Source organism: Sinohyriopsis cumingii, chromosome 2 (assembly GCF_028554795.1).
Source record: "Sinohyriopsis cumingii isolate HCF-2022 chromosome 2, ASM2855479v2, whole genome shotgun sequence".
Lineage (NCBI taxonomy): Eukaryota > Metazoa > Mollusca > Bivalvia > Unionida > Unionidae > Sinohyriopsis > Sinohyriopsis cumingii.
The window spans coordinates 28453614-28475304 of record NC_142962.1 but is presented as its reverse complement, the minus strand read 5'-3'; the positions used below and the strand labels follow the sequence as shown (position 1 = coordinate 28475304).

The 21691-nt window shown below is 32.7% G+C and overlaps 1 protein-coding gene across 9 annotated transcripts in view; it reads left to right on the top strand.

Moving 5' to 3' along the window:
* Window positions 1-21691, top strand: part of LOC149804532 (calpain-9-like) — a 170947-nt gene extending 149256 nt beyond the window's left edge. For all 9 annotated transcript variants that reach the window (XM_089941279.1, XM_089941238.1, XM_089941272.1 and 6 more), the window contains 6 exons: window positions 671-729; window positions 1944-2012; window positions 8159-8237; window positions 9911-10027; window positions 16594-16652; window positions 18743-21691. In XM_089941279.1, coding sequence (XP_089797405.1) covers window positions 671-729; window positions 1944-2012; window positions 8159-8237; window positions 9911-10027; window positions 16594-16652; window positions 18743-18769 — 410 coding nt within the window. In that variant the 3' untranslated portion in view covers window positions 18770-21691. The remainder of the gene's footprint in view (window positions 1-670; window positions 730-1943; window positions 2013-8158; window positions 8238-9910; window positions 10028-16593; window positions 16653-18742) is intronic.

Here is a 21691-nt window from a genome sequence, read left to right as displayed (position 1 = left end):
TAACATTTACCTAAGTAGATAGCTTGGAATACACATGAAACACCCAGTAAATGAAGAAAAGATGAATAATTGGGAAGAATATACTTCATTCATAGGCACTTGTATAATAGAGTCCATAATAAATTATTATCAGGGAGCACAACAATATATCTAAACAATAAACTGAAGAGCTGTTGAAAAGTCGGGTTGGTTTTTAAGTGGTTTAATGTTATGGTGCATATTCTGCGCTGTAACAACACGTTACCAAACTTTGTATATTATTTCTGGCTTCGTACTGTACATGGACTTTTATGGTATGTATATATGCATATATGTATTTATTTTAGTATATCTAGATCTCTTTAGAATCAAAATATCTTTACAAATTTATAAGAACTTCTTTCTGGATGTAGTATTTATATAGTTTTGTAGAAAGTATTAAGCTATAGTTTTCCATTAATCCATATGGCATAACTTTGACCTAGTTAATTCTCATTTCTTTTCTAACTGTATATGATGCACAAACAAAATTGTGACACTGATTTGTTGAGCTTAATTTTCTCCTTGAGTGTATGTCAACTTTATCTGTGTATACCAATTAATATATGTGATGTAGAACATGATACAGTTAAAATCTGTTGAATGAACTAAATTGTAAACTGGAAACATTCATGTGTTTTTCTGTTTTCAGAGTTTAAGTTTGAAGGTTTCAGCCTTGACACCTGTCGAAGCATGATTGCCATGCATGATGTATCCTTGGTTTATGCTAAGTAAAATGGTGGTTTATACCTTAGCATCCACCAAGTTCTGTACTACTTACCAAACTTGGCATATAGATGCATCTCTACTGGGACAACACATTAAGGACATCAGTGTAGGACCTCAATACTACTGGGACAAGACTATTAAGGACATTAATGTAATACCTCTATACTACTGGGACTCTAAGGACACCAATGTAGGACCTCTACACTGCTGGGACAACACTATTAAGGACATAAGGGTACTACTTCTATACTACTGGGACAATACTATTAGGGACATAAGTGTACTACTTCTACACTACTGGGACAACATTATTAAGGACATTAATTTAGTACACTCTACTATTAAATACATCAGTGTAGGACCTCTGCACTGATGGGACAACACTATTAAGGACATAAGTGTACCACTTCTACACTACTGGGGCAACACTATTAGGGATATAATTGTAGTACCTCTACACTACTGGGACAAATCTATTAAGGACATAAGTGTATTACGCCTACACTACTGGGACAAGACTATTAGGGATATAAGTGTATACCTCTACACTGCTGGGACAATACTACATTGGACATAAAGATATATATTGAAGTAAATGTACTGTCTCAACATTAAATTAACAATTCTAGGTCAAAACCAAAAAGGACATGTATAATGAAATAAATGTAGTACCTCTGGATCACTAGGCCAGGACACACACATATGTGTGTGTGTGTGTGTGTGCATGAATGTATGTATGTATGTATGTATGTATGTTTGCTGTTTGTTTGTTTGTTTGTATGTATGTATGTACGTACATATGTATGTATGTATGCATGCATGTACTCATGTATGCATGAATGTATGTATGGATGTGTGTGTGTGTGTGTGTATGTATGTATGTATGTATGTATGTATGTATGTATGTCTGTATGTATGCACTTATAGGCCAGCACTAGTAAGGACATATAGATATATTACTTGTATGGAAGTAGATATGCAAACCTTTACAGTTAGCATTTTTTTTATACCTGAGAAATGTCCAAATTACCAGAATTTGTAAAACAGATTAGTCAGGACTGCTAATTACATCCTAATTTAAAGGCATGTCTTTTAAGTGAAACAAACCCAAAATTGGTTACAAATATTACATGGCCAAACAAAAGTCACAGTGTCAGGCTCTGTAATTATCTGAGATTTCCTTAACAAGATTTTAGGGTGATTTGTCTGGGAAACTTGGTTTTGATGAGTTCAAATCCTTGTGGGAAGATTTGCGAAAGTGGAAGGTAAGTTACTGTCTGTCTGCCTGTCACTATGTCTATCTATATGTGTGTACATATGAAATGTATAATGTAAGATGTTTCTGACGTTACATTCCATTGTTTTGAAATGTTTTATGAAAGATACACATTTTGGATGTTACATTCTATTGTTTTGAACTGTATCATGAAAGATGAATGTTTTTGATGTTACATTCCATTGTTTATTATTTCTCTTGGTCAGTATTTGAGCAGATATCAATTTAAGATATCAATGAAAGATAGTTGTAAACTTACAATTAAGTTAATTTAAATTTCTGACAAAATCTCGTGCTAAGAAATTACTTTTTTTCCCCCTAAAACTACATTTCCTCCAACAATTCTTAAATTATAGAAAAGGTTTGGAAATTTTAGGAATATTTTTTCATTGAAACTGTGAAAAAAAGATTAAAAAGACCTAATAGGATTTTAGCCATGCAGCCATTATGCTTCTTGTGTTGTTCATCATTAGTGTTATGTTGTCCATTTATCAACTTGTTACAGATCTAGGAGTAAAAATTTCTGGTCCATAAAACTTGGAATGTGGGCTTGTATAATAAAAATCTTAGACATGTTTAATAATGAGTGAAAGCTGTGAATATTAACAAGGTTATCTTTAATCTGATTGATTCAGGTTTTTTTTCCCACAGGAGGCCATATTATTTTATCTTATTTTGATTAAGCTTGGAGTATAGGCATATATCATCCAGATCACATGTTTAATAATGATCCACACAAAATGAGGTTATCTTATATTGGATTGGCTGAATTTGTTACAACTCCAGAGACTTATTTTGATCTGATTTTTAGTAAAATTGGTAAAATGAATTAAGTTCTTAAGATATTCGATTGGTACAGTTATGGGCAAGATCATTGCATAGTGATGAGGATTGGTACAGTTATGGGCAAGATCATTGCATAGTGATAAGGATTGGTATAGTTATGGGCAAGAACATTGCATAGTGATGAGGATTGCTACAGTTTTGGGCAAGATCATTGCATAGTGATGTGGATTGGTACAGTTATGGGCAAGATCATTGCATAGTGATGAGGACTGGTACAGTTATGGGCAAGATCATTGCATAGTGATGTGGACTGGTACAGTTATGGGCAAGATCATTGCATAGTGATGTGGACTGGTACAGTTATGGGCAAGATCATTGCATAGTGATGTGGACTGGTACAGTTATGGCAAGATCATTGCATAGTGATGAGGATTGGTACAGTTATGGGCAAGATTATTGGATAGTGATGATGGTTATCATTGCATCTGTTTGACTGAGCTTGTCAACACTTCGGTAACCAAATTAGTTCTGAAAAGTTTGTTTTTTTGATGAATCTTAGTAAATAGGCATAAATGATCAAGATGTCAAATGAATTTTATTATTGTGAACAAGATCTGCTCATTAATAAAACTCAGCACACAAGTAGCTCTTAATTCTTGTGTTGTGTAATCTCATTTTCTCTTTTGGCGTGTTTTTTTTTCTGGCCACAGACCACAATTATTTTCCTTCTGTGTTACACATGAGCATTCATTATTGTAAAACTGATAGATCTTTGTAACATTCAGCAAATACTAAGGCACCTTAGTACATCAAATCCTGAAAGTTTCACCATGGATTGACCAGCATGTTTTTGTATTAACATGGTAAACCATTGAGCTTAAGGGGACTTAAGCAGTGTGGTTACATGTTACTATCATCATTGCAAAACAATTTTAATTATACAGTTCTGTAAACTTGTAATTGTACCCTTTTATTATCAATATACCTTGTAACATTTCAAAATAAGTTAGCCGTGAAACACACCATTGAACATTGATGGTCCTATTTTCTCAAAATATCTTCCTGGTTTTGATTAACCTTGAGGGGAACTAATTGTGGTCTGAGGCCTTCTCTTAAGGAAAACAGTAAACAGTGAAATTGACTATCGAATGATGTATGTTTTTGGTTGTATAGAGTTCTTTTCCCTGTAAAAAGTGCCAACCAGATTTTACAAAAGTTAATATAAGATTACAAAATGCGTAATTTTCAGTAGAGAAGTTTATAACATTAGTCAAAATAATATACCTGTGTGATGTAAATAAATCTTTTGTTGTTATAACTAAAGATAATTTTATAAAATGAGTGAATCATTACAATCTTGAGACATGTTTAGAAAACCAGTGAATCATTACAATCATGAGACACGTTTAGAAAACCAGTGAATCATTCCAATCTTGAGACATGTTTAGAAAACAAGTGAATCATTACAATCCTGAGACATGTTAAGAAAGCCAGTGAATCATTGTAATCCTGAGACATATTTAGAAAACCAGTGAATCATTACAATCTTGAGACATGTTTATAAAGATGCATCATGAGTGGTGCACTCTTGTGAAGAGTTTAATTTTTCCTTTAAGGCAAAATACCTTAAAGTAGGCATATCCTTGTTAAACCAGGTATTTTTGTGCCTTTGTGATGCACATCAATAAGCCAAGTAGCCAGAGAATCATGGTAGCATTTGATTAGATGCTTTGATGTTAGAGACAATTTACTATTGCTGGCTCGCATAAACTGTATGCATTGTTGTATTGAAGGATCAGAATTTCTGTACACAGTTGTAGATATTTATTTACTAGCAATTGTTTAATTTCAAATATTGATTTTGCTCCAACAACAACATATTTTTTTTGTAAAACCTTGTCTATACATTCGTTTTCAGAGAATTATTTTTTTTAAATGTTACTGCCATTAGAATTCTGAGATTCCAGTTGGTTGTTTTCTTTAGCCTGCTTACTGAAATTGTCAGCTGTGAAGTTATATAAGCCACATGAGTGATATTAGGCTCACCTGATAATGGGCGTCCCTCATTTTGAATAAATGACGGAGATGAGGTGGTATTGTGCTAATCATTTGTTGAAGACCTGACTCATGCATACCTCTTGAAGGTAAATCTTAACCACAGTGCATGCTCTACCAGTGTCGACTTGTGTGCATCAGTTTTGACCCTGGGACACAAATTCTTTAAAAAGGTGAATTCATTTAGGAAACTTGATCAAGATACACTACTGTTTGCATTCTGTAAGCATATGTTACAATGTTCTAATTTTGTTTATAAGCATAATATGTTGCAATGTTGTCCATTCATCTGTCTATTTCTAATTTTGTTTCTGCACAATAGCTTGAGTTCTCCACCATCTACAATTACCATAGTTTGTGGATGACTTGAACTTGCAGTAAAGATGAACTTTATTGATTTGGGACAAGGTCATTGACCAAAATATGAAAAATGGTTTCTGCACTGTGACATTAGTTCTGCATTACAGAACTGGGTGGATGGCTTGGACTTGGGTTAGGAAGAAGTCTATTATATATGTGTTTAAATGATCAAAGTATGTGTCACTGACTGAAGTAATAAAGATGATTTCTGCACAATACCATTTGTTCTACATTTCATGTCTTGACTAAACTTCCTGGAAGGCTTGCACTTCAGGTAGAGAAGAAACCAAGCAGTTTTGAATTTAAAAGGTCAAAAATCAAATTCACTGTGTTGAAAAGAAAAACACAGGTTCTGCATAATAGTAGTTCTATATCTCTGACATGGATACACTTTATTGATGGCTTGCAATATGAGTAAGGAAAGGTGACTGCAAAAGTCAGATGTCAAGGCCACTGTGACTAAATGAAGACAAGTTAGTTTTACATCAAAGGTTTTCACACAACCTTTAAATCAGGAAAAAGTTGAGAAATGATAATTTTTTCCCCGACCATGAAAAGTCTTTGAATTTTGTAAATATTGATGAAAGTTGGGAAAAACCTGGGAATTTTCTGCCACCACTTACGTAATTGAGTCATAACTAAACTGATTGTGAGTTAAGTTTATTGAGTTCTAGCCAGAATATTCACAGGGTGTAGTATAGATCATTTGGGTGCTTGAAATAAACATATGTGCTGAGTCAATTCAAATGCTCAGTGGATTAGATTCGTTTTATTTTCAAAGTCGGCTCAATATCCGTATCTTTCCTTACGTAGACGGTATGAAAACCAGTCTAGCATCACAAGAGGCCAACATTGTGGTGGCAAAGCGTAGCTGCTTACTGGATGGGCTAGCAAACTTTGAGTATTGTTAGATCAAGTGATACATGCATGAAAGCGATATGAAAATTACTTATTTTCTCAGAAATTGTGAGTATTAAAATCGTTATGTCTTTAATCTGCTGAAAGACAAGAGAAAACTACGGCGTTGATGAAATGTGACCTGATACTCGCGATTCGCTTTGTTATTCGCATAAGTACACAAATCTAACAACCCACATTTTCAAATGTTGTAGAGAAAAAAATATTAAATGAGAGTTGTATACTGGTTGTAATAAAAATACAAAAATGAAAGAACACAAAATTTTCCATATTTATATATTCTGAGAACAACTTTTGAAGTTTTGTGGAATCACGTGACTACCATGTTGATATGTGCTCTCTGCTTGATAAATCCGACTGGCCAGATTGCTGACTTTTACAAAAAGTATCTGACTTTAATTTAATATAATTGGATTTCAGTATAACAACATTAAAAAGGAGTTTGTTGTTGATATCATGTCATTATTGGACTTCCGATGTCGTCATTTGAGATTTCTGAAATTATGTGACTAGTAATTCAAATGGTGATTACTGGGTCAGGTTTCATCTATAATGTAGTTTCGTCTAGTTTGTCAGATTAAAGACATAATGATTATTATATTGCTTTCATGCAGATATAAGTCGATATAACACAAGTTTAAATTTTCTAAGCCTGCTGATAAGCCACTACCATATGTTGCTACTGCATGGTGGCGGCAAATTCCAAATTTTCTATATGCAGTTGCAATGACCTCACACCCCAACCTTAATGTCCAAATATGAAAAATGGGGTGGGAATATTCAGAGGAAGCTCGGATTAGAAAAAGGACTGCTATTCATTTTAAGCCAAATTTATAGTCCAAATTGTTGGATCTCGGAGCTGAAATGAGAAATTTTTATCCCTTTTATTATATATTAAAAAACTATATGAGCCTCTTTATCAGTACAGGTTTGTGGACTTGTTTAACGAATTACAAAAAAACAAGTTGATTTTACAGAAAATCCAGTCCTTGTTTATACAACAGTATATAAGTTTGAAGGTCTTTTGTCAAAATTTAAATCAGCCCATTTGAAATGTTTTTAAATGATGGATTTTTAACCAGATCGTTTTAAGGAGATTAGGTTGTTTGACAAATCTTGTTTGGGGATTTTATTGGCACAGATAAATTCAGGGTTAAACTCTTTTTGTTACAAGACAAGATTCTAATTATTTGCGTTCATTGTTTTTTTTTTAATACTGAAATAGAAAATGTTACTTTCTATGATCTATATATATATATATATATATATATATATATATATATATATATATATATATATGTATTGCTATAGAATTCTTTAGAATTAAAGGTTTGAAAGGAAATATTTTTTTACATTCATTATGTTTTTCCCACTTGGCAACATAATACAGGGCAGCAAAATAAAGTTCAAAGTTTTATTCTGTACACTGAAATGACTTTACATGCCAAGTTATAGGAATATAATCAAACTTGTTTCGTGTGAGACATTTTGTGGTTTTGTACATGGTCATCTTTTCTTACTTGGGTGTTTTGGAGAGTCTTGAAAGAGAACATCTTTAGATTTAGAAAATGTATGTTTTATAATCTAAAATGTTCTTTAATTCCATTCAGTAATGGTCATATGTGAACCTTGAAAATATTAATTTCGTCCTGGAAAAACCCTGGAAATGACCTGAAACTTTATCTTTAGAAAAGCGTGGGAACCATGTACATCACATACCAGGACCAAACTTTGTTGTTGACTGGCAGTTGGTCCATCAGTTTCAGATCAAAAGACCAAAGGTCAAGGTCACAAGAGAAAAAAAAATGATTTCCACAAAATAACATTTTTCTACTCTTGTTTAATATGCAGTTCACATAATTCTATGTCTGTGAGATAAATGCAGAAACCTTTGGGTTATTCGAAGTATTGTTGTGACATTTTCTCATCATATAGGCCAGCTAATATGTACAACAGGAAAAGAATGGATGATGGTGATAAATCAATTTTTATAAATAATTTACTTTGTTATTGCAGACTATATTTAAGGAATTTGACAAGGATGGCAGTGGTCTCTTGAGCACTTTTGAGTTGAGAGCTGCTTTTGGTGCCAGTGGTAAGACTTCTTTTTTTTTTCATTTTGCAAAGTTTTAAGAGGAATATCTTTAATGCCTGAAAGACTTAGACTGTCAGATAGATCAAAAGATGGAATAATTTGTTAATAGTTTAACCTAAAAGTAGGTTTGGAAAAGCAAAGGGATATTTATTGCATGCAAATGTTGGTTAGAAGAAAAAAATCCCAAAATTAGGAAAATGAAGTAAAGTTTCAGTACTTTTGAGAAGAGTCATTTAACCTCCATAGACTTTATAGGATGGCATTTAATAGGTTGGCATTATAGGATGGTATTAAAGGAAGGCATTGGATGATATTTATAGGATGGCATTATGGGTTGGCATTTATAGGATTGCATTTGTAGAATGGCATTATAGGATAGCATTTTATAGGTTGGCATTAAAGGATGGCATTTATAGGATATCATTATCAGATAGCATTTATATGATAGCATTTATTGGATGGTATTATAGGATAGCAGTCATAGGATGGCATTATAGGATAGCATTTATTGCATTTTTCAATTACTGTGATATATATTTATCAAGCCAGAAATCTGTCACAAAAGGTGTCCAGATTGCAAAAAAGATATTGAATGAACATAATTTTATCTCTACTGGTTATAGACCAGAACATCTTATGGGATGGGATGGTCTATTATGCTTCGTCCATCTTGTGTCCATCTGTTAGCACAAATTTGTTATTGCTACTTCTTCGAAACTACTTGGAAGATTGGCATGAATCTTTGTATACATACATTCATCCCATGGTCTAGTTAAGGTATGTGCAATATACGACCCGCAGACTGGATTAGATCCATAGCTTAATTACATCATAAGGCATGGTTTTCAAAATTACTTATCTAATCCATGTTGTGGAGAAAATTGCACATGCATGATCAAGTTGTTCCTGAATGAAAATGGTCTTTCTTGGATATCCATTATGGCCACCTCGATAACCATCTTGGAAGTCTTGGTATCATTACTACTCCTGAATGGATGGTCACATCAACACCAGTTTTCACTAGAAGAATTTTAATAACGTCAAGTCGGTCCTAAATGAAAATGATGCCAATATGGCTGCCACAGTGGCCATCTTTAAAATCTTTCTTTTGCTACTTCTTCTACATATCAGTATTGAGTTTTAACTAAAATTTCCTGTAATATTGCCTGGCTGGTGACCTCACTTCGAATATGGCTACTTTCTAGGTAGATACAACAAGCAGTCTGATCAGGTAAAATATTTTTAGCAGCTTGCAATCAGATAATGGTTCAGTGGACACTGTTACATTGCCAAGGGTTGTTTTGGAACAAATTGGATTGACAACCCTTGGCTGCCAAACTTTAATATCAGGAGCTGGATATTCCTATCCTACCCACACTCAATGAAATTTTTTCTTCTTTTATTGCTGGCACCATTTTTTTGATTAAAGAAGTTCTAGATATTAGGCAAAGTCACACTCCATAAAGTTGATGTGACAAAAGCATTCCTATTCACATGGATATTTGCATGTTAACACACATTTGAACCTTTCTAATTACATTGTAGTTGCTAAAATTGACAAAAGTTTGTATATGTCATAAACTATCCATTGGTAGGACATTTTTTCAGCATGGGTAAGAATTAGGGAAATGTCCGTACAATTAGTGAAACAAAATTAATTTGTGTATCCACAGGGTTCCGTCTGAGCAACCGAGTTCTGAGTGCAATTATCATGAGGTACAGCAACAAGGAGGGACAGATTGAGTTTGGGGACTTTGTCTGCTGTGCCATCCGACTCAAAACCATGCTGGGTAAGACTTGTTCTCCTTGTCTGGACAAAACTTGGGTGGCAGAGTGAGTCACCCAGTTCAAGATTATCCATGCTTTAAAAAGTGAAGTGGAAAGAATCATCAGGCAGAGAATTGAGTTACAGTCAATAAGAAAAAATGTTTTATACTGTATGGTCTTGGGATAATACTGAATAGTGCTGCCTGTGTCGAAAATGTATACACTGGATTGCAACAGCATTGCAGAAAAGAAGTGTAGGAAATTTATGTATACCAACTAAAAGCTTGGATTGTGACAGCATTGCAAACAAAGAAGTATAGGAAATTTATGTATACCAACTAAAAGCTTGGATTGTGACAGCATTGCAAACAAAGAAGTATAGGAAATTTATGTATATCAACTAAAAACTTGGATTGTGACAGCATTGCAAAAAAATAAGTGTAGGAAATTTATGTATACCAACTAAAAGCTTGGATTGTGACAGCATTGCAAAAACTAAGTGTAGGAAATTTATGTATACCAACTAAAAGCTTGGATTGTGACAGCATTGCAAAAAATAAGTGTAGGAAATTTATGCATACCCACTAAAAGCTTGGATTGTGACAGCATTGCAAAAAAATAAGTGTAGGAAATTTATGCATACCAGCTAAAAGCTTGGATTGTGACAGCATTGCAAAACAATAAGTGTAGGAAATTTATGTATACCAGCTAAAAGCTTGGATTGGGACAGCATTGCAAACAAAGAAGTGTAGGAAATTTATACCAACTAAAAGCTTGGATTGTGACAGCATTGCAAAAAAATAAGTGTAGGAAATTTATGTATACCAACTAAAAGCTTGGATTGTGACAGCATTGCAAAAAAATAAGTGTAGGAAATTTATGTATACCAGCTAAAAGCTTGGATTGTGACAGCATTGGAAACAAAGAAGTGTAGGAAATTTATGTATACCAGCCTAAAAGCTTGGATTGTGACAGCATTGCAAAAAAATAAGTGTAGGAAATTTATGTATACCAGCTAAAAGCTTGGATTGTGACAGCATTGCAAACAAAGAAGTGTAGGAATTTATGCATACCAGCTAAAAGCTTGGATTGTGACAGCAATGCAAACAAAGAAGTATAGGAAATGTATGTATACGATCTAAAAGCTTGGATTGTGACAGCATTGCAAACAAAGAAGTATAGGAAATTTATGTATACGATCTAAAAGCTTGGATTGTGACAGCATTGCAAAAAAATAAGTGTAGGAAATTTATGTATACCAACTAAAAGCTTGGATTGTGACAGCATTGCAAACAAAGAAGTATAGGAAATTTATGTATATGATCTAAAAGCTTGGATTGTGACAGCATTGCAAAAAAATAAGTGTAGGAAATGTATGTATACCATCTAAAAGCTTGGATTGTGACAGCATTGCAAACAAAGAAGTGTAGGAAATTTATGTATACGATCTAAAAGTTTGGATTGTGACAGCGTTGCAAACAGTTCTTATTCCCCATGCATGAAGATGTGTATGAGAAGGATATAGCAATAGTGTTCACTTGTAGATGAGGTCATTTCCATGAAATACCATCTTTAGTCTAATGTAGGAACCCTTTTTGGTCTCTTTCAGTATTGGGAATGCCTGTACTACATTTTATGTGGTTTCAAATTTGAAAGTATTAACTTTAGATGGTTTACCTTTTTTCACTGATGAAATTTGATTTTTGAACTTACAGGTGAAATATTCTATTCTAATCTATTTTCAATAAAATATAAATTTAATGACTGTTTAATTTGTCTGATCTTTTGTTTTTATACAATTTATAATCTTTTGTTTTCAAAACTGCAGCACCTAATTGACTTCCCAGTAAAATTCATGTATATTTTAGTGTGTTTATTCCTTATCCATTTTATCTTCTTTTAATTACAATACCCATTGTCAAATTTTTATGCCAAGAACTACACGGCTATGCAGAGATATATTGCTTGCCAGGTTTACTGTTCAAAACCACTTGAGGGCAGGCAATATTCTGACGATGAAGCTTCCAGTAGGAAAAGGAGACTCTTTCCAGTAATGAAATTAACATTGAAATCCTATGGCTATTATGAGCAAAGTGTCAGAAAGAAAAATTAGCCCATATTATACAACCCCATCATGTGTTTAATTGTACTTGCAAAGCCCATCTAATACTTGCCGATTATGTGTTTCAGTGTACTTGCAAAGCCCACATAATACCACCCCATTATGTGTTTCAATGTACTTGCAAAGTCCATATAATACAACCCCATTATGTGTTTCACTGTACTTCCAAAGCCCATATAATACAACCTTATTATGTGTTTCATTGTACTTGTAAAGCCCATATAACACAACTCTGTTATGTGTTTCAGTGTACTTGCATAGCATACCACCCCATTATGTGTTTCATTGTATTTGCAAAGTCCATGTAATACCACCCCATTAAATGTTTCAGTGTACTTGCAAACCCCATATAACACAACCTCATCATGTGTTTCAGTGTACTTGCAAAGCCAGGTAACTTGCTACCTTTGGCTACAGTGTGCTAAAGAGCTCAGCATCGTGTGTACATAGTGCTAGTTTATTTTTAGGACAGGTATTATAAAAACTAGGATGCTAATTATTTGAAAAGTTTTAAATGGGCTCTGAGTATATGAATTGCTGTCCCTTGTAGTATGGTTGATGTTGACAATATGGATCAAATGTTAGCCTCTAAGTACTTAGCTTTTTCCATGCTATTGCTTTCAACCTTGCCAATCCTGAATGCCTATTCTGACCTGTGTAGTTGGAAGTAGGAATAAATATGTTTATTTATTGGTAAACGTTCTATATTAATGACTACATGCTGTACATTGTGATGGATCACACTCGGTAGGTTAACCATGTATTGTACATGTGAATTGAATATTGTAAATGGGTATGGGAATTAGATGAGTGGACTATGCATTACATGGACCCAGAAAACAATTAATTTTACTATATATTCTCTACATTTGTTTCTTAGTATTGAATTTTCCATTGTGTGACAATCAGTACAAATCATATGTTAATCTAAAATACCATCAAAGGTGACTTCATGGTGATGTTCTTGGTATTGGTTCACCAGCATTTTTTGGAGAGGCTGGACTGTCAACAAACCAACCTGCAACGGAACACAGATTTCACTTCCAGATCATCACCAAGACCTTCTTACTCACTGTACACTGTTGCCGAAACACATACAGACAACCACACCATAGATTAAACAATTACCTCTAAATCCAAACCAAAAATGCCTAAATCTAACTCTTGTATCACCACCAAAAGGAGACAGGAAAAATTGCTCTAAAAATAGACTGGGACTACATTCGGTACTAAACTGGAACTATTAATTGTGGTCTGATTCCTAACAGGCCAAATTTTGTATGGCCAATTTTAGTCAGACTTTTACAGTAGCATGCCACACCAATTTCAACTTTATACATGAAGTCTTTTTTTGAATTTCCTTGCAAACAAGACGTGACAGCTGTCAGAAAGTGTGTAGTGCTGGTGTTCCAAACGGTACAAGTTTTGGTCCAAGTGCTCTTGAGAAACCAAAACTAAACTTGCTATATCTTCCTTAATTATAGAAATTTTTCAGTACAGTAAAAACCTAACTGTAATACAAGATGAGGCCTATTTTAAAATATGTTTGAAATTTTCAAATATTAATAAATTTTAATGGAAATTTAAATAAACATTTAAATTTTGAAAACTAAATTTTATTGAAAAATTTAAGTTTCATACAAGTTTTAAAATTTAATTTGACAAATTTTAGACAGCAAAGTTGACTAATGTATGGTATTTAAATTAAATGGTGGTTTGGGTCTGTACAACTAATATTTTTTTGTAGGGGTAGGGAAGCAAGATAGCTCACAGTGATTTTTTGCAGCAAATTGCAATATGCCTGTCCAGATGCATATAGGTGTACACACTAAAGAAACAATGACAGGTGCTATGTTCCACAATTATAGTGCGACGTACTTAGGTAGTTGTTCGTATAAATAATAGCACACTCAAATTTAGTGTTATTAGAGGACCACTACCATGTTTTATAGCAAAAATGCATTCCATTTCAATGTCGATAACCACAAAAGGCGACAATGTGATAGGAAAATACAGTTCCAGGGAGGCTAGTCCTTACTAAATAGTGGTGCTAATCTCATGAAGACCTAAGCCATGTCTTTGAGGTGCTCTATATCAGTGTGGTGATATGAACTAATCTTGGTCACTTATGGCAGTACACTGCACATGTCCTTATGAAACTTGCTATCACCACCGGACTACTGGAGAGCTTCCAAACTGATCCAACACTTTGTTCCAGATACCTGGCTAGACCTGAAAAGATGTACTTGTAACATGTTTTACTTAATTCTAGAAAACGGTAAGATGTAGGTAAGTGAAGTTGAAATGTGTTAGATATGAAGATTTCTAAATAACATTAAGGGTGCAAGCATGGGAACAAATATTAAACTTTACAGAGTGACACTCAGATATGGGAAACAATGGCCATGTATTAAAGTGATAAATTCATCCCATAATTAGGTGGACTATGTATCATAAAGTTTAAGGCAATGTTGGGACGGTGAGATTTGATCATTGGTGCAAACATTAGTACATACCAGTATACAGGAAAGTCAATGTACTAAATTAAAATATATTATTATAAGCAATCTTATTCATTTGGGAAATACAATTTTTGGATATTGAAGTGAATACATCCAGATGTGACCACACATAACTGTAGGTAACAGTAAATCCTATATCATCAACTAAATGTGAAATTCTGATTCCCAAAACAAGGATGGACATTTGCACATGTAGGGCATATACAATGTACATGTAAAGATCAAATTTGCAAACAATTCAAATGATCTGTTTGAACATTTTTAGTGTATTTTTAAGAGTGTTGGTTACCAATTATGAACTTCAGTGATTCAGTGGAATCAGATATCAGCTGATGCTATAATACCACACTCTGTCAGAGTACTAAATTGAAATATGTTACCATACATCAGCATATTTATGATGAAAATAACATTTTGGGATATTTTAAGTTTACACGGCCAGATATGTGCCTTTCAGATTTGCTATAGGTACAGTGACAGACTATATGATGTACTGAAATTGAACTTTTGATCCCAAACATACTTGGATATTTGCTGATGTGGGATATGTAACCATGTTAAACTTACTTGTACAAAGTTAAATTCAAATAATCTGTTTGAATATTTCTTGTATTATCTTAGATTACCAGTTAAAAAATATTATTAGTAATAATGCATAAAGTAAAATGCCTCATTAGAAGTCCCATAATATCATGTAGGCCAGAATGCTGCACTACATCAATCAATATCTTAACCAAACTGTACAATATAATGGAATGCATTTTGTGTTCAACTTATATCATTTTGTAGTTTTATTACATCTAAGGGTAAATATGCCTGGGGAAAGTATATGTTACCCCTTTGACCTGTAGTTCATTCTCTGACAGTTTAATGATTTAGGTGAGAACTTGAGTAGGTTCTAGTATAAAGTTTTCATCTTTGTCCTCTCACTAAATACCTTATAACTATGTTTATAAACAATTACTGAATGCTATACAAGCAGATATGTGTTACTCAGGAAGTAACCCCATCAAAAACACATAAATTAACTGCTTAGACCCCTAATAAATAGTTTGAATCACCTAAAGGCACAACATCAAAATATAATTTTGTCTTAGTGTATTTTAAATGAAGGTCTTATTTTGACATACAAAGTTATTTTTTCTGACAAAATTTGTCAAATATCCATCATTGCAGGTTGTATATGGTGTAGGAATACATACATGCTGATGCTATTTAATATCATTCCCAAAAAGTATTATATATATGCATTTTGAGGGGAAAATGTGAAAAAAAAATTAAAAGTTCATTTAAATTTTTTAAGTACAAATTAATTATATATTTTTTTAATCTCATTATATTTTCAAAGTCATTATACATATTAAAATTTTATGTGTCTACCATAAATAATAAAGATTTTATTCCATTTTAAAATTTAATCAATACTGCACTGAAAAGGACCTGGAACACCATCAATTTACTACATATTCACAACATTTGTTTCTCAGTACTGAACTTTCCAGTGTGTGACACTCAATACAAATCACATGTTAATCTAAAATACCTTCAAAGATGACTTCATGGGGAAGTTTTTGGCCAGCATTTTTTGGAGAGGCTGGACTGTCAACAAACTTACTCAAATCTGGCCTCTAGTGGCAGGGAAAAAAAATAGTTTCTGAGAAAGATTTTAGCGGTGTTATTCCACCAATGTATCCACTCAAAATTGTTCGTTTGTTGCATAAAAAAAGGTTCCATCGAGCAGATTCTTGCCAGCAAACAATGCTGTCATATATACCATAAGACTGTTAGAATGCTTTGTAATTGTGACATCATTATAATGCCAATACTAATGCTGGTATAGTTGTCTAAAATGTCTCAATACCCTACGAAATGAAAGTCTCTGGATCTGTGGATAAGAAAAGTAGTTCCAAGTACAAAAGTTTACACCATGTTTGTGTATTTTCAGCATCCCACAAGAACATGGATGCGCAGAATAAAGGAGTGGCATCCTTTGATATTGACACTGTAAGTTTCCTTAAATTAACTTTTTCCTATAAATAGATCTGGTGAACAGTTTATGGTGTCAGTTTTTTAAATAAGTCTGGTCATTTGAACAAGACTAGTGATTATTTAAGTGAGAAGTAATTATTTAAATAAGATTAGTGATTATTTAATTAGACTGGTTATTATTGGAATAAGACTAGTCATTTGAACAAGTCTCATGGTTATTTAAATAACACCAGTGATTACTTGAATAAATCATGTTATTTGAACAAGTCTAATTTTAATTTTTTAAAATGTTGTGATTAATTGGATATGCATAAAAAAAATATACATTTTTAGTGTTCCGACACTTACTAAACTGTTATAAATTACTATGATTACTTTTTTTTGTTAGTTTGCATATTTTCTTATTTCTCCAACACAAAATTAAATAAAGGTAAGTGAAGACTTCATAATTCACGGGCCAGTTCAAGTTTACTTGAGACACAAAGCTGTACTATAAATGTACAGTACTTATACAATGCAAATCATGCTTAATGTTGCTTAATTCCTTGTTTAATCCCAAACAGATGCAGATTTTGCTTTATTCATTGTTGCGACCAAATAGCATTCTTCCAGATAACGTTTCAGCTAGTCGTTAATGACTTTTTCATTCTCATTTATCCATGCACTCCTGAGTTACTTGTTTTCAGTGATATAAGCATTTCTAGAAATTGAGGTAATCTTTATGGAAAGGTACACACATTTAATTGTACACAGTACATAAGCAGCATAACTGTACATGAAAGAATGATAACAATAAAGGCTAAAAGTCTAATCATCATCAGTCTATTTTTGTTTCGTATTTTGGCTGAACAAAATCATAATTTTCCACACATTGGAAAGCTGGATGTTTCGGCATTTCCTTTTCTTTATAATTGGCGGATTTGTCTTTTGTTTTCTGACAGCGGTACAGTCCATTTAATCATTAAAACCCTGAAACTGGCTTGGGTTAAGAGGGAATTTTGAACGGCAACTATACTGATACATTGATATGTAATTGCTTTTCACTCCAAAATATTAGCACCATTATCATATTTTAGTAAAACGGGGTGTAAGGTTACTTATATCAAGGCAAACTACAGCTCAGTTTTTACAGAATTAGCATAAATTTAAAAGCATTATTTCAGAAACTTCATTTTTGCATTTCGGAGATATCAGTAAAGTTTAGTGAAGTGATGCCATTGATTCCAAGGGATGTACTTCATTCAGCAGAGTGTACTTCATTCAGTGCATGTTCAAACCTACATTATACATGTGGTGGCACCATTATGTAAATGCACTCACAAGCTTAAATGAGAGCGTTGAACTAAACCTTGTTGTTATTCATTGTTGTCATACTGGGATCACATTTTAATGAGTTATTTATTATTTAAAGGCAAAATAAAAACAAAAATACAATTGCATTGATATAAAAACTAATGCAGTAACGTATAAGCAAACAGTTATTAACTTGAGTTAGAAGGGAGAGTTAGTGTCCCAACAACCCCTGAATACTCAATTCTTGTCATTATCCAATCAAGCTATACACAAACCTGAAATAGGCAGAACCAATAAGAAAACAGAAAATTAAAAATAAATTTATTGACTTTTCAATGAAATTCATGAACTTATTCCATTTCTATGTAAAAATCATACATGCCAACCCAGAGAGAGATAAACGCGTAATGTTTGTTAACATAAGTTTGCCTAAATAAATCCATTGAGGAGATTCGTGACATCACACCAACATGATTACACTGTCTGACATATTCACATTTTTGTCAATCAGAAAGCTTGTTACTATCACAGATATGTTAAATATTCTTTGTTGCACAGTTGACACAAAATTAAGATTTTAAACATGTCTTGGAACAACGTACATGTGCAAACAGATGAAAAAGAAAGGTTGTCAAATGTGAACCAAACTTTAAACAAACACTTGACCATGAATTATACTTACAACTTATCCCATTAGAGTTGCATATTGACTCTTCTTTATCCAATTAGACAAAAATTGGATAGTATTAATTGTTATTTTTAGAACTGAAGGTACATATGCATGACATTCTGTATTTTGTCTTTTCTTTCAGTTCATCCAGACCACCATGTACTCCTGAAGAAGTCAAGATAAAGAACACTACAACAGTCTTGTTTTTTCTTGCTTATCGATGATATTGCACAGGCTTGTTATAACAATATGCCAAGATCTTACCTCGAATAGCCATTGTATTTTTTAAACCTATTTAATTAAGTTGTTGGGCCTCTGGATGTATTTTAGTTCTTTTGATATAATGTGGACTTCTGTAAGTGATAGCTGAACAGTGCAAAACTGTGCTGGAATTCACTTCACCAAGTAGCTATACATTTTATTCATTTTTGCATCCAAACATGGTTATTAACATTTTGCATCCAAGTATGGTTATGAACATTTGGCATCCAAGTATGGTTATTAATATTTTGCATCCTTATTATGAGCAAATATTTGTGAGAAAATAATCTGAATGTTGTAAGCAGTCATTTTTAATAAATTGAGTTGAAAGTCAGCTTCTGAAATTGGAAAATCAGTTCTATAAGTACCTCTACATATGCAAAAATCTTGTATACATGTAAAAACAGTTTATCTTTTCTATATTCCTGCTTTTGACAAAAATGTATACATTTTTTTATGCCCTTTTGAAGTTGCATACATTTGTGTTGCCTCTAAACCATTACATGTACTTTTATGCCGTCATGCTGCATTGAACATAATAAATACATGTAATAGAATAAACTGGAAAGTAGACATATTTTGATGGATACAGACAGAGGCAGTGAACATAATATCTATGTAACAATAAACAGTAGACATATTATGATGGATGCAGACAGGCAGGGAACAAAATGTCTATGTAACAGTAAACTGGAAAGTAGGCATATTTTGATGGATACAGACAGGCAGTGAACATAATATCTATGTAACAGTAAACAGTAAAGTAGGCATATTTTGATGGATACAGACAGGCAGTGAACAAAATATCTATGTAACAGTAAACTGGAAAGTAGGCATATTTTGATGGATACAGACAGGCAGTGAACACAGTATCCATGTAACAATAAACAGTAGACATATTATGATGGATACAGACATAGGCAGTGAACAAAATATCTATGTAACAGTAAACTGGAAAGTAGGCATATTTTGATGGATACAGACAGAGGCAGTGAACATAATATCTGTGTAACAGTAAACTGGAAAGTAGGCATATTTTGATGGATACAGACAGGCAGTGAACACAATATCCATGTAACAATAAACTGGAAAGTAGATGCATCCCAGCTTTGAGAACCTTACACAGATAAATCTCATTTCAACTTTTGTCTCAGTTTCATTCAGATCATATTTGTTTTCCTTTTATTCAAATCTATACCATCTTTGATACATGTGCATTTGAAAGAATGCCATAAAAGATTAATTTTGAGGAACATTTCCATGCCTATTCAGAGGTACAAGATTAAATTCTGTTAAAGAAAATGTTCTTTCCACTATGTTTATTTTGCATATTCATTTGCTTTTCTGAAACAATAGATGAGATTTTGCAATGAACATAAGTCTTCATTGTGTATTAGCTAATTGTAGTTTTCATTTTCAATTTGAGTTTATTCAGAGTAGTTCCTTTACATATTGGCAGCTGCATATTTATTACAGAGAATTCATATTGTTGCTTTCAGGACATACTCAGGAAGTTTCACTTCCTGATTAAAGTAGAAAAAAAAAAAAGAAACCCCGACATACCTGCATATACATTAATATCCTATATGATACATGTACATACAGTAGCTAGACAAGTCATTGCATACAAGTCTAAATTTTCTTCTTTCTCAAAATTGTATAGTGATCTCAGTATTCTCTTTCGGTCTCTTGGAAATTAATTTTTGGGAACCAGTGCTTAATGATTTGGTGAATTTTGTCTTTAAATTAAATTGTATAACTCCATAATTGTGTTAGGATATTCTTTCCAACAGTATTTCTTGATGAATGTTTCTTTAGTAATATTTCACATCTTTTCCAGCACTTATTGTACTAGCATAGTTTGAGAGTTACCTGTGCCAACGTACAAGTGCCTTGGTTAGGTTTGTCAGCATTTTCATGATGCATTGATTTATTCAGTGAGCCACTAACGTGTACTTTGTTGTAGTTGAGGTCAGCTTATATCTGGGTGCATTATACAAAGTACTATTGTTGTATAATGTAATGGTATCTATGACAATTCATGCCTTTCACAAGTGACCTCTTTTGTTACAATTAGATTAAAGTAATATACATTGTATATTTACATACACTCAAGTCTTTTGAAGAAATTGTTCAATTTTTAATTGTTTGCTATACAGTTAGGTCCTTCTGTGTAGATGGACTGTTTTTAATCGATGTTGTATTTGTGTTTCTATTTGTTGGATGTTTTGACAAAGTTTTGTTTGAATTTGCATTCATTTTGTACAAGTTTGAAAAATTTGACTTCATTCTTGGTAGACAGTACATGTACTTCACATTTATTTTCTTTTTAATTTAAAATAAGACTGAACATTTGTTTCCAAAATGGGGGACAATACATAATTTTAAGCATTTTGCTGTATTCATTAAATTAAGGATTATGCTGAAATTTTATTCCTTGATTTGCTATTGAATTTCTTTCACTTTGAAATTTTCAGAATTTTCACTTGGTGTCGTTTCAGTTCTTGTATATTTGCAATGTAGTCTACAGTAAGGAAAATGTAGATGAAATTAAAAAAGAGAAATTATATTTGATCATATTTCTTATACTCTGTATACCCTTTCTTTTACATCTTGAAGGCTTAGCTAATTTGTATGACTAGTTTTATTTTCTTGGTTGATTAATTTGTGGCAGATTGTTATTTTTCATTTACATTAATCTATATAGTTATATATTCATTCGGGTAACAAAGCTCTTATTTCTATTGTATTGAATATCCCTTTAATACCTATTGTATTTATAATATACATATCTATAAAGAAAACTTAATAAAGTTGAAAAACAATTTTT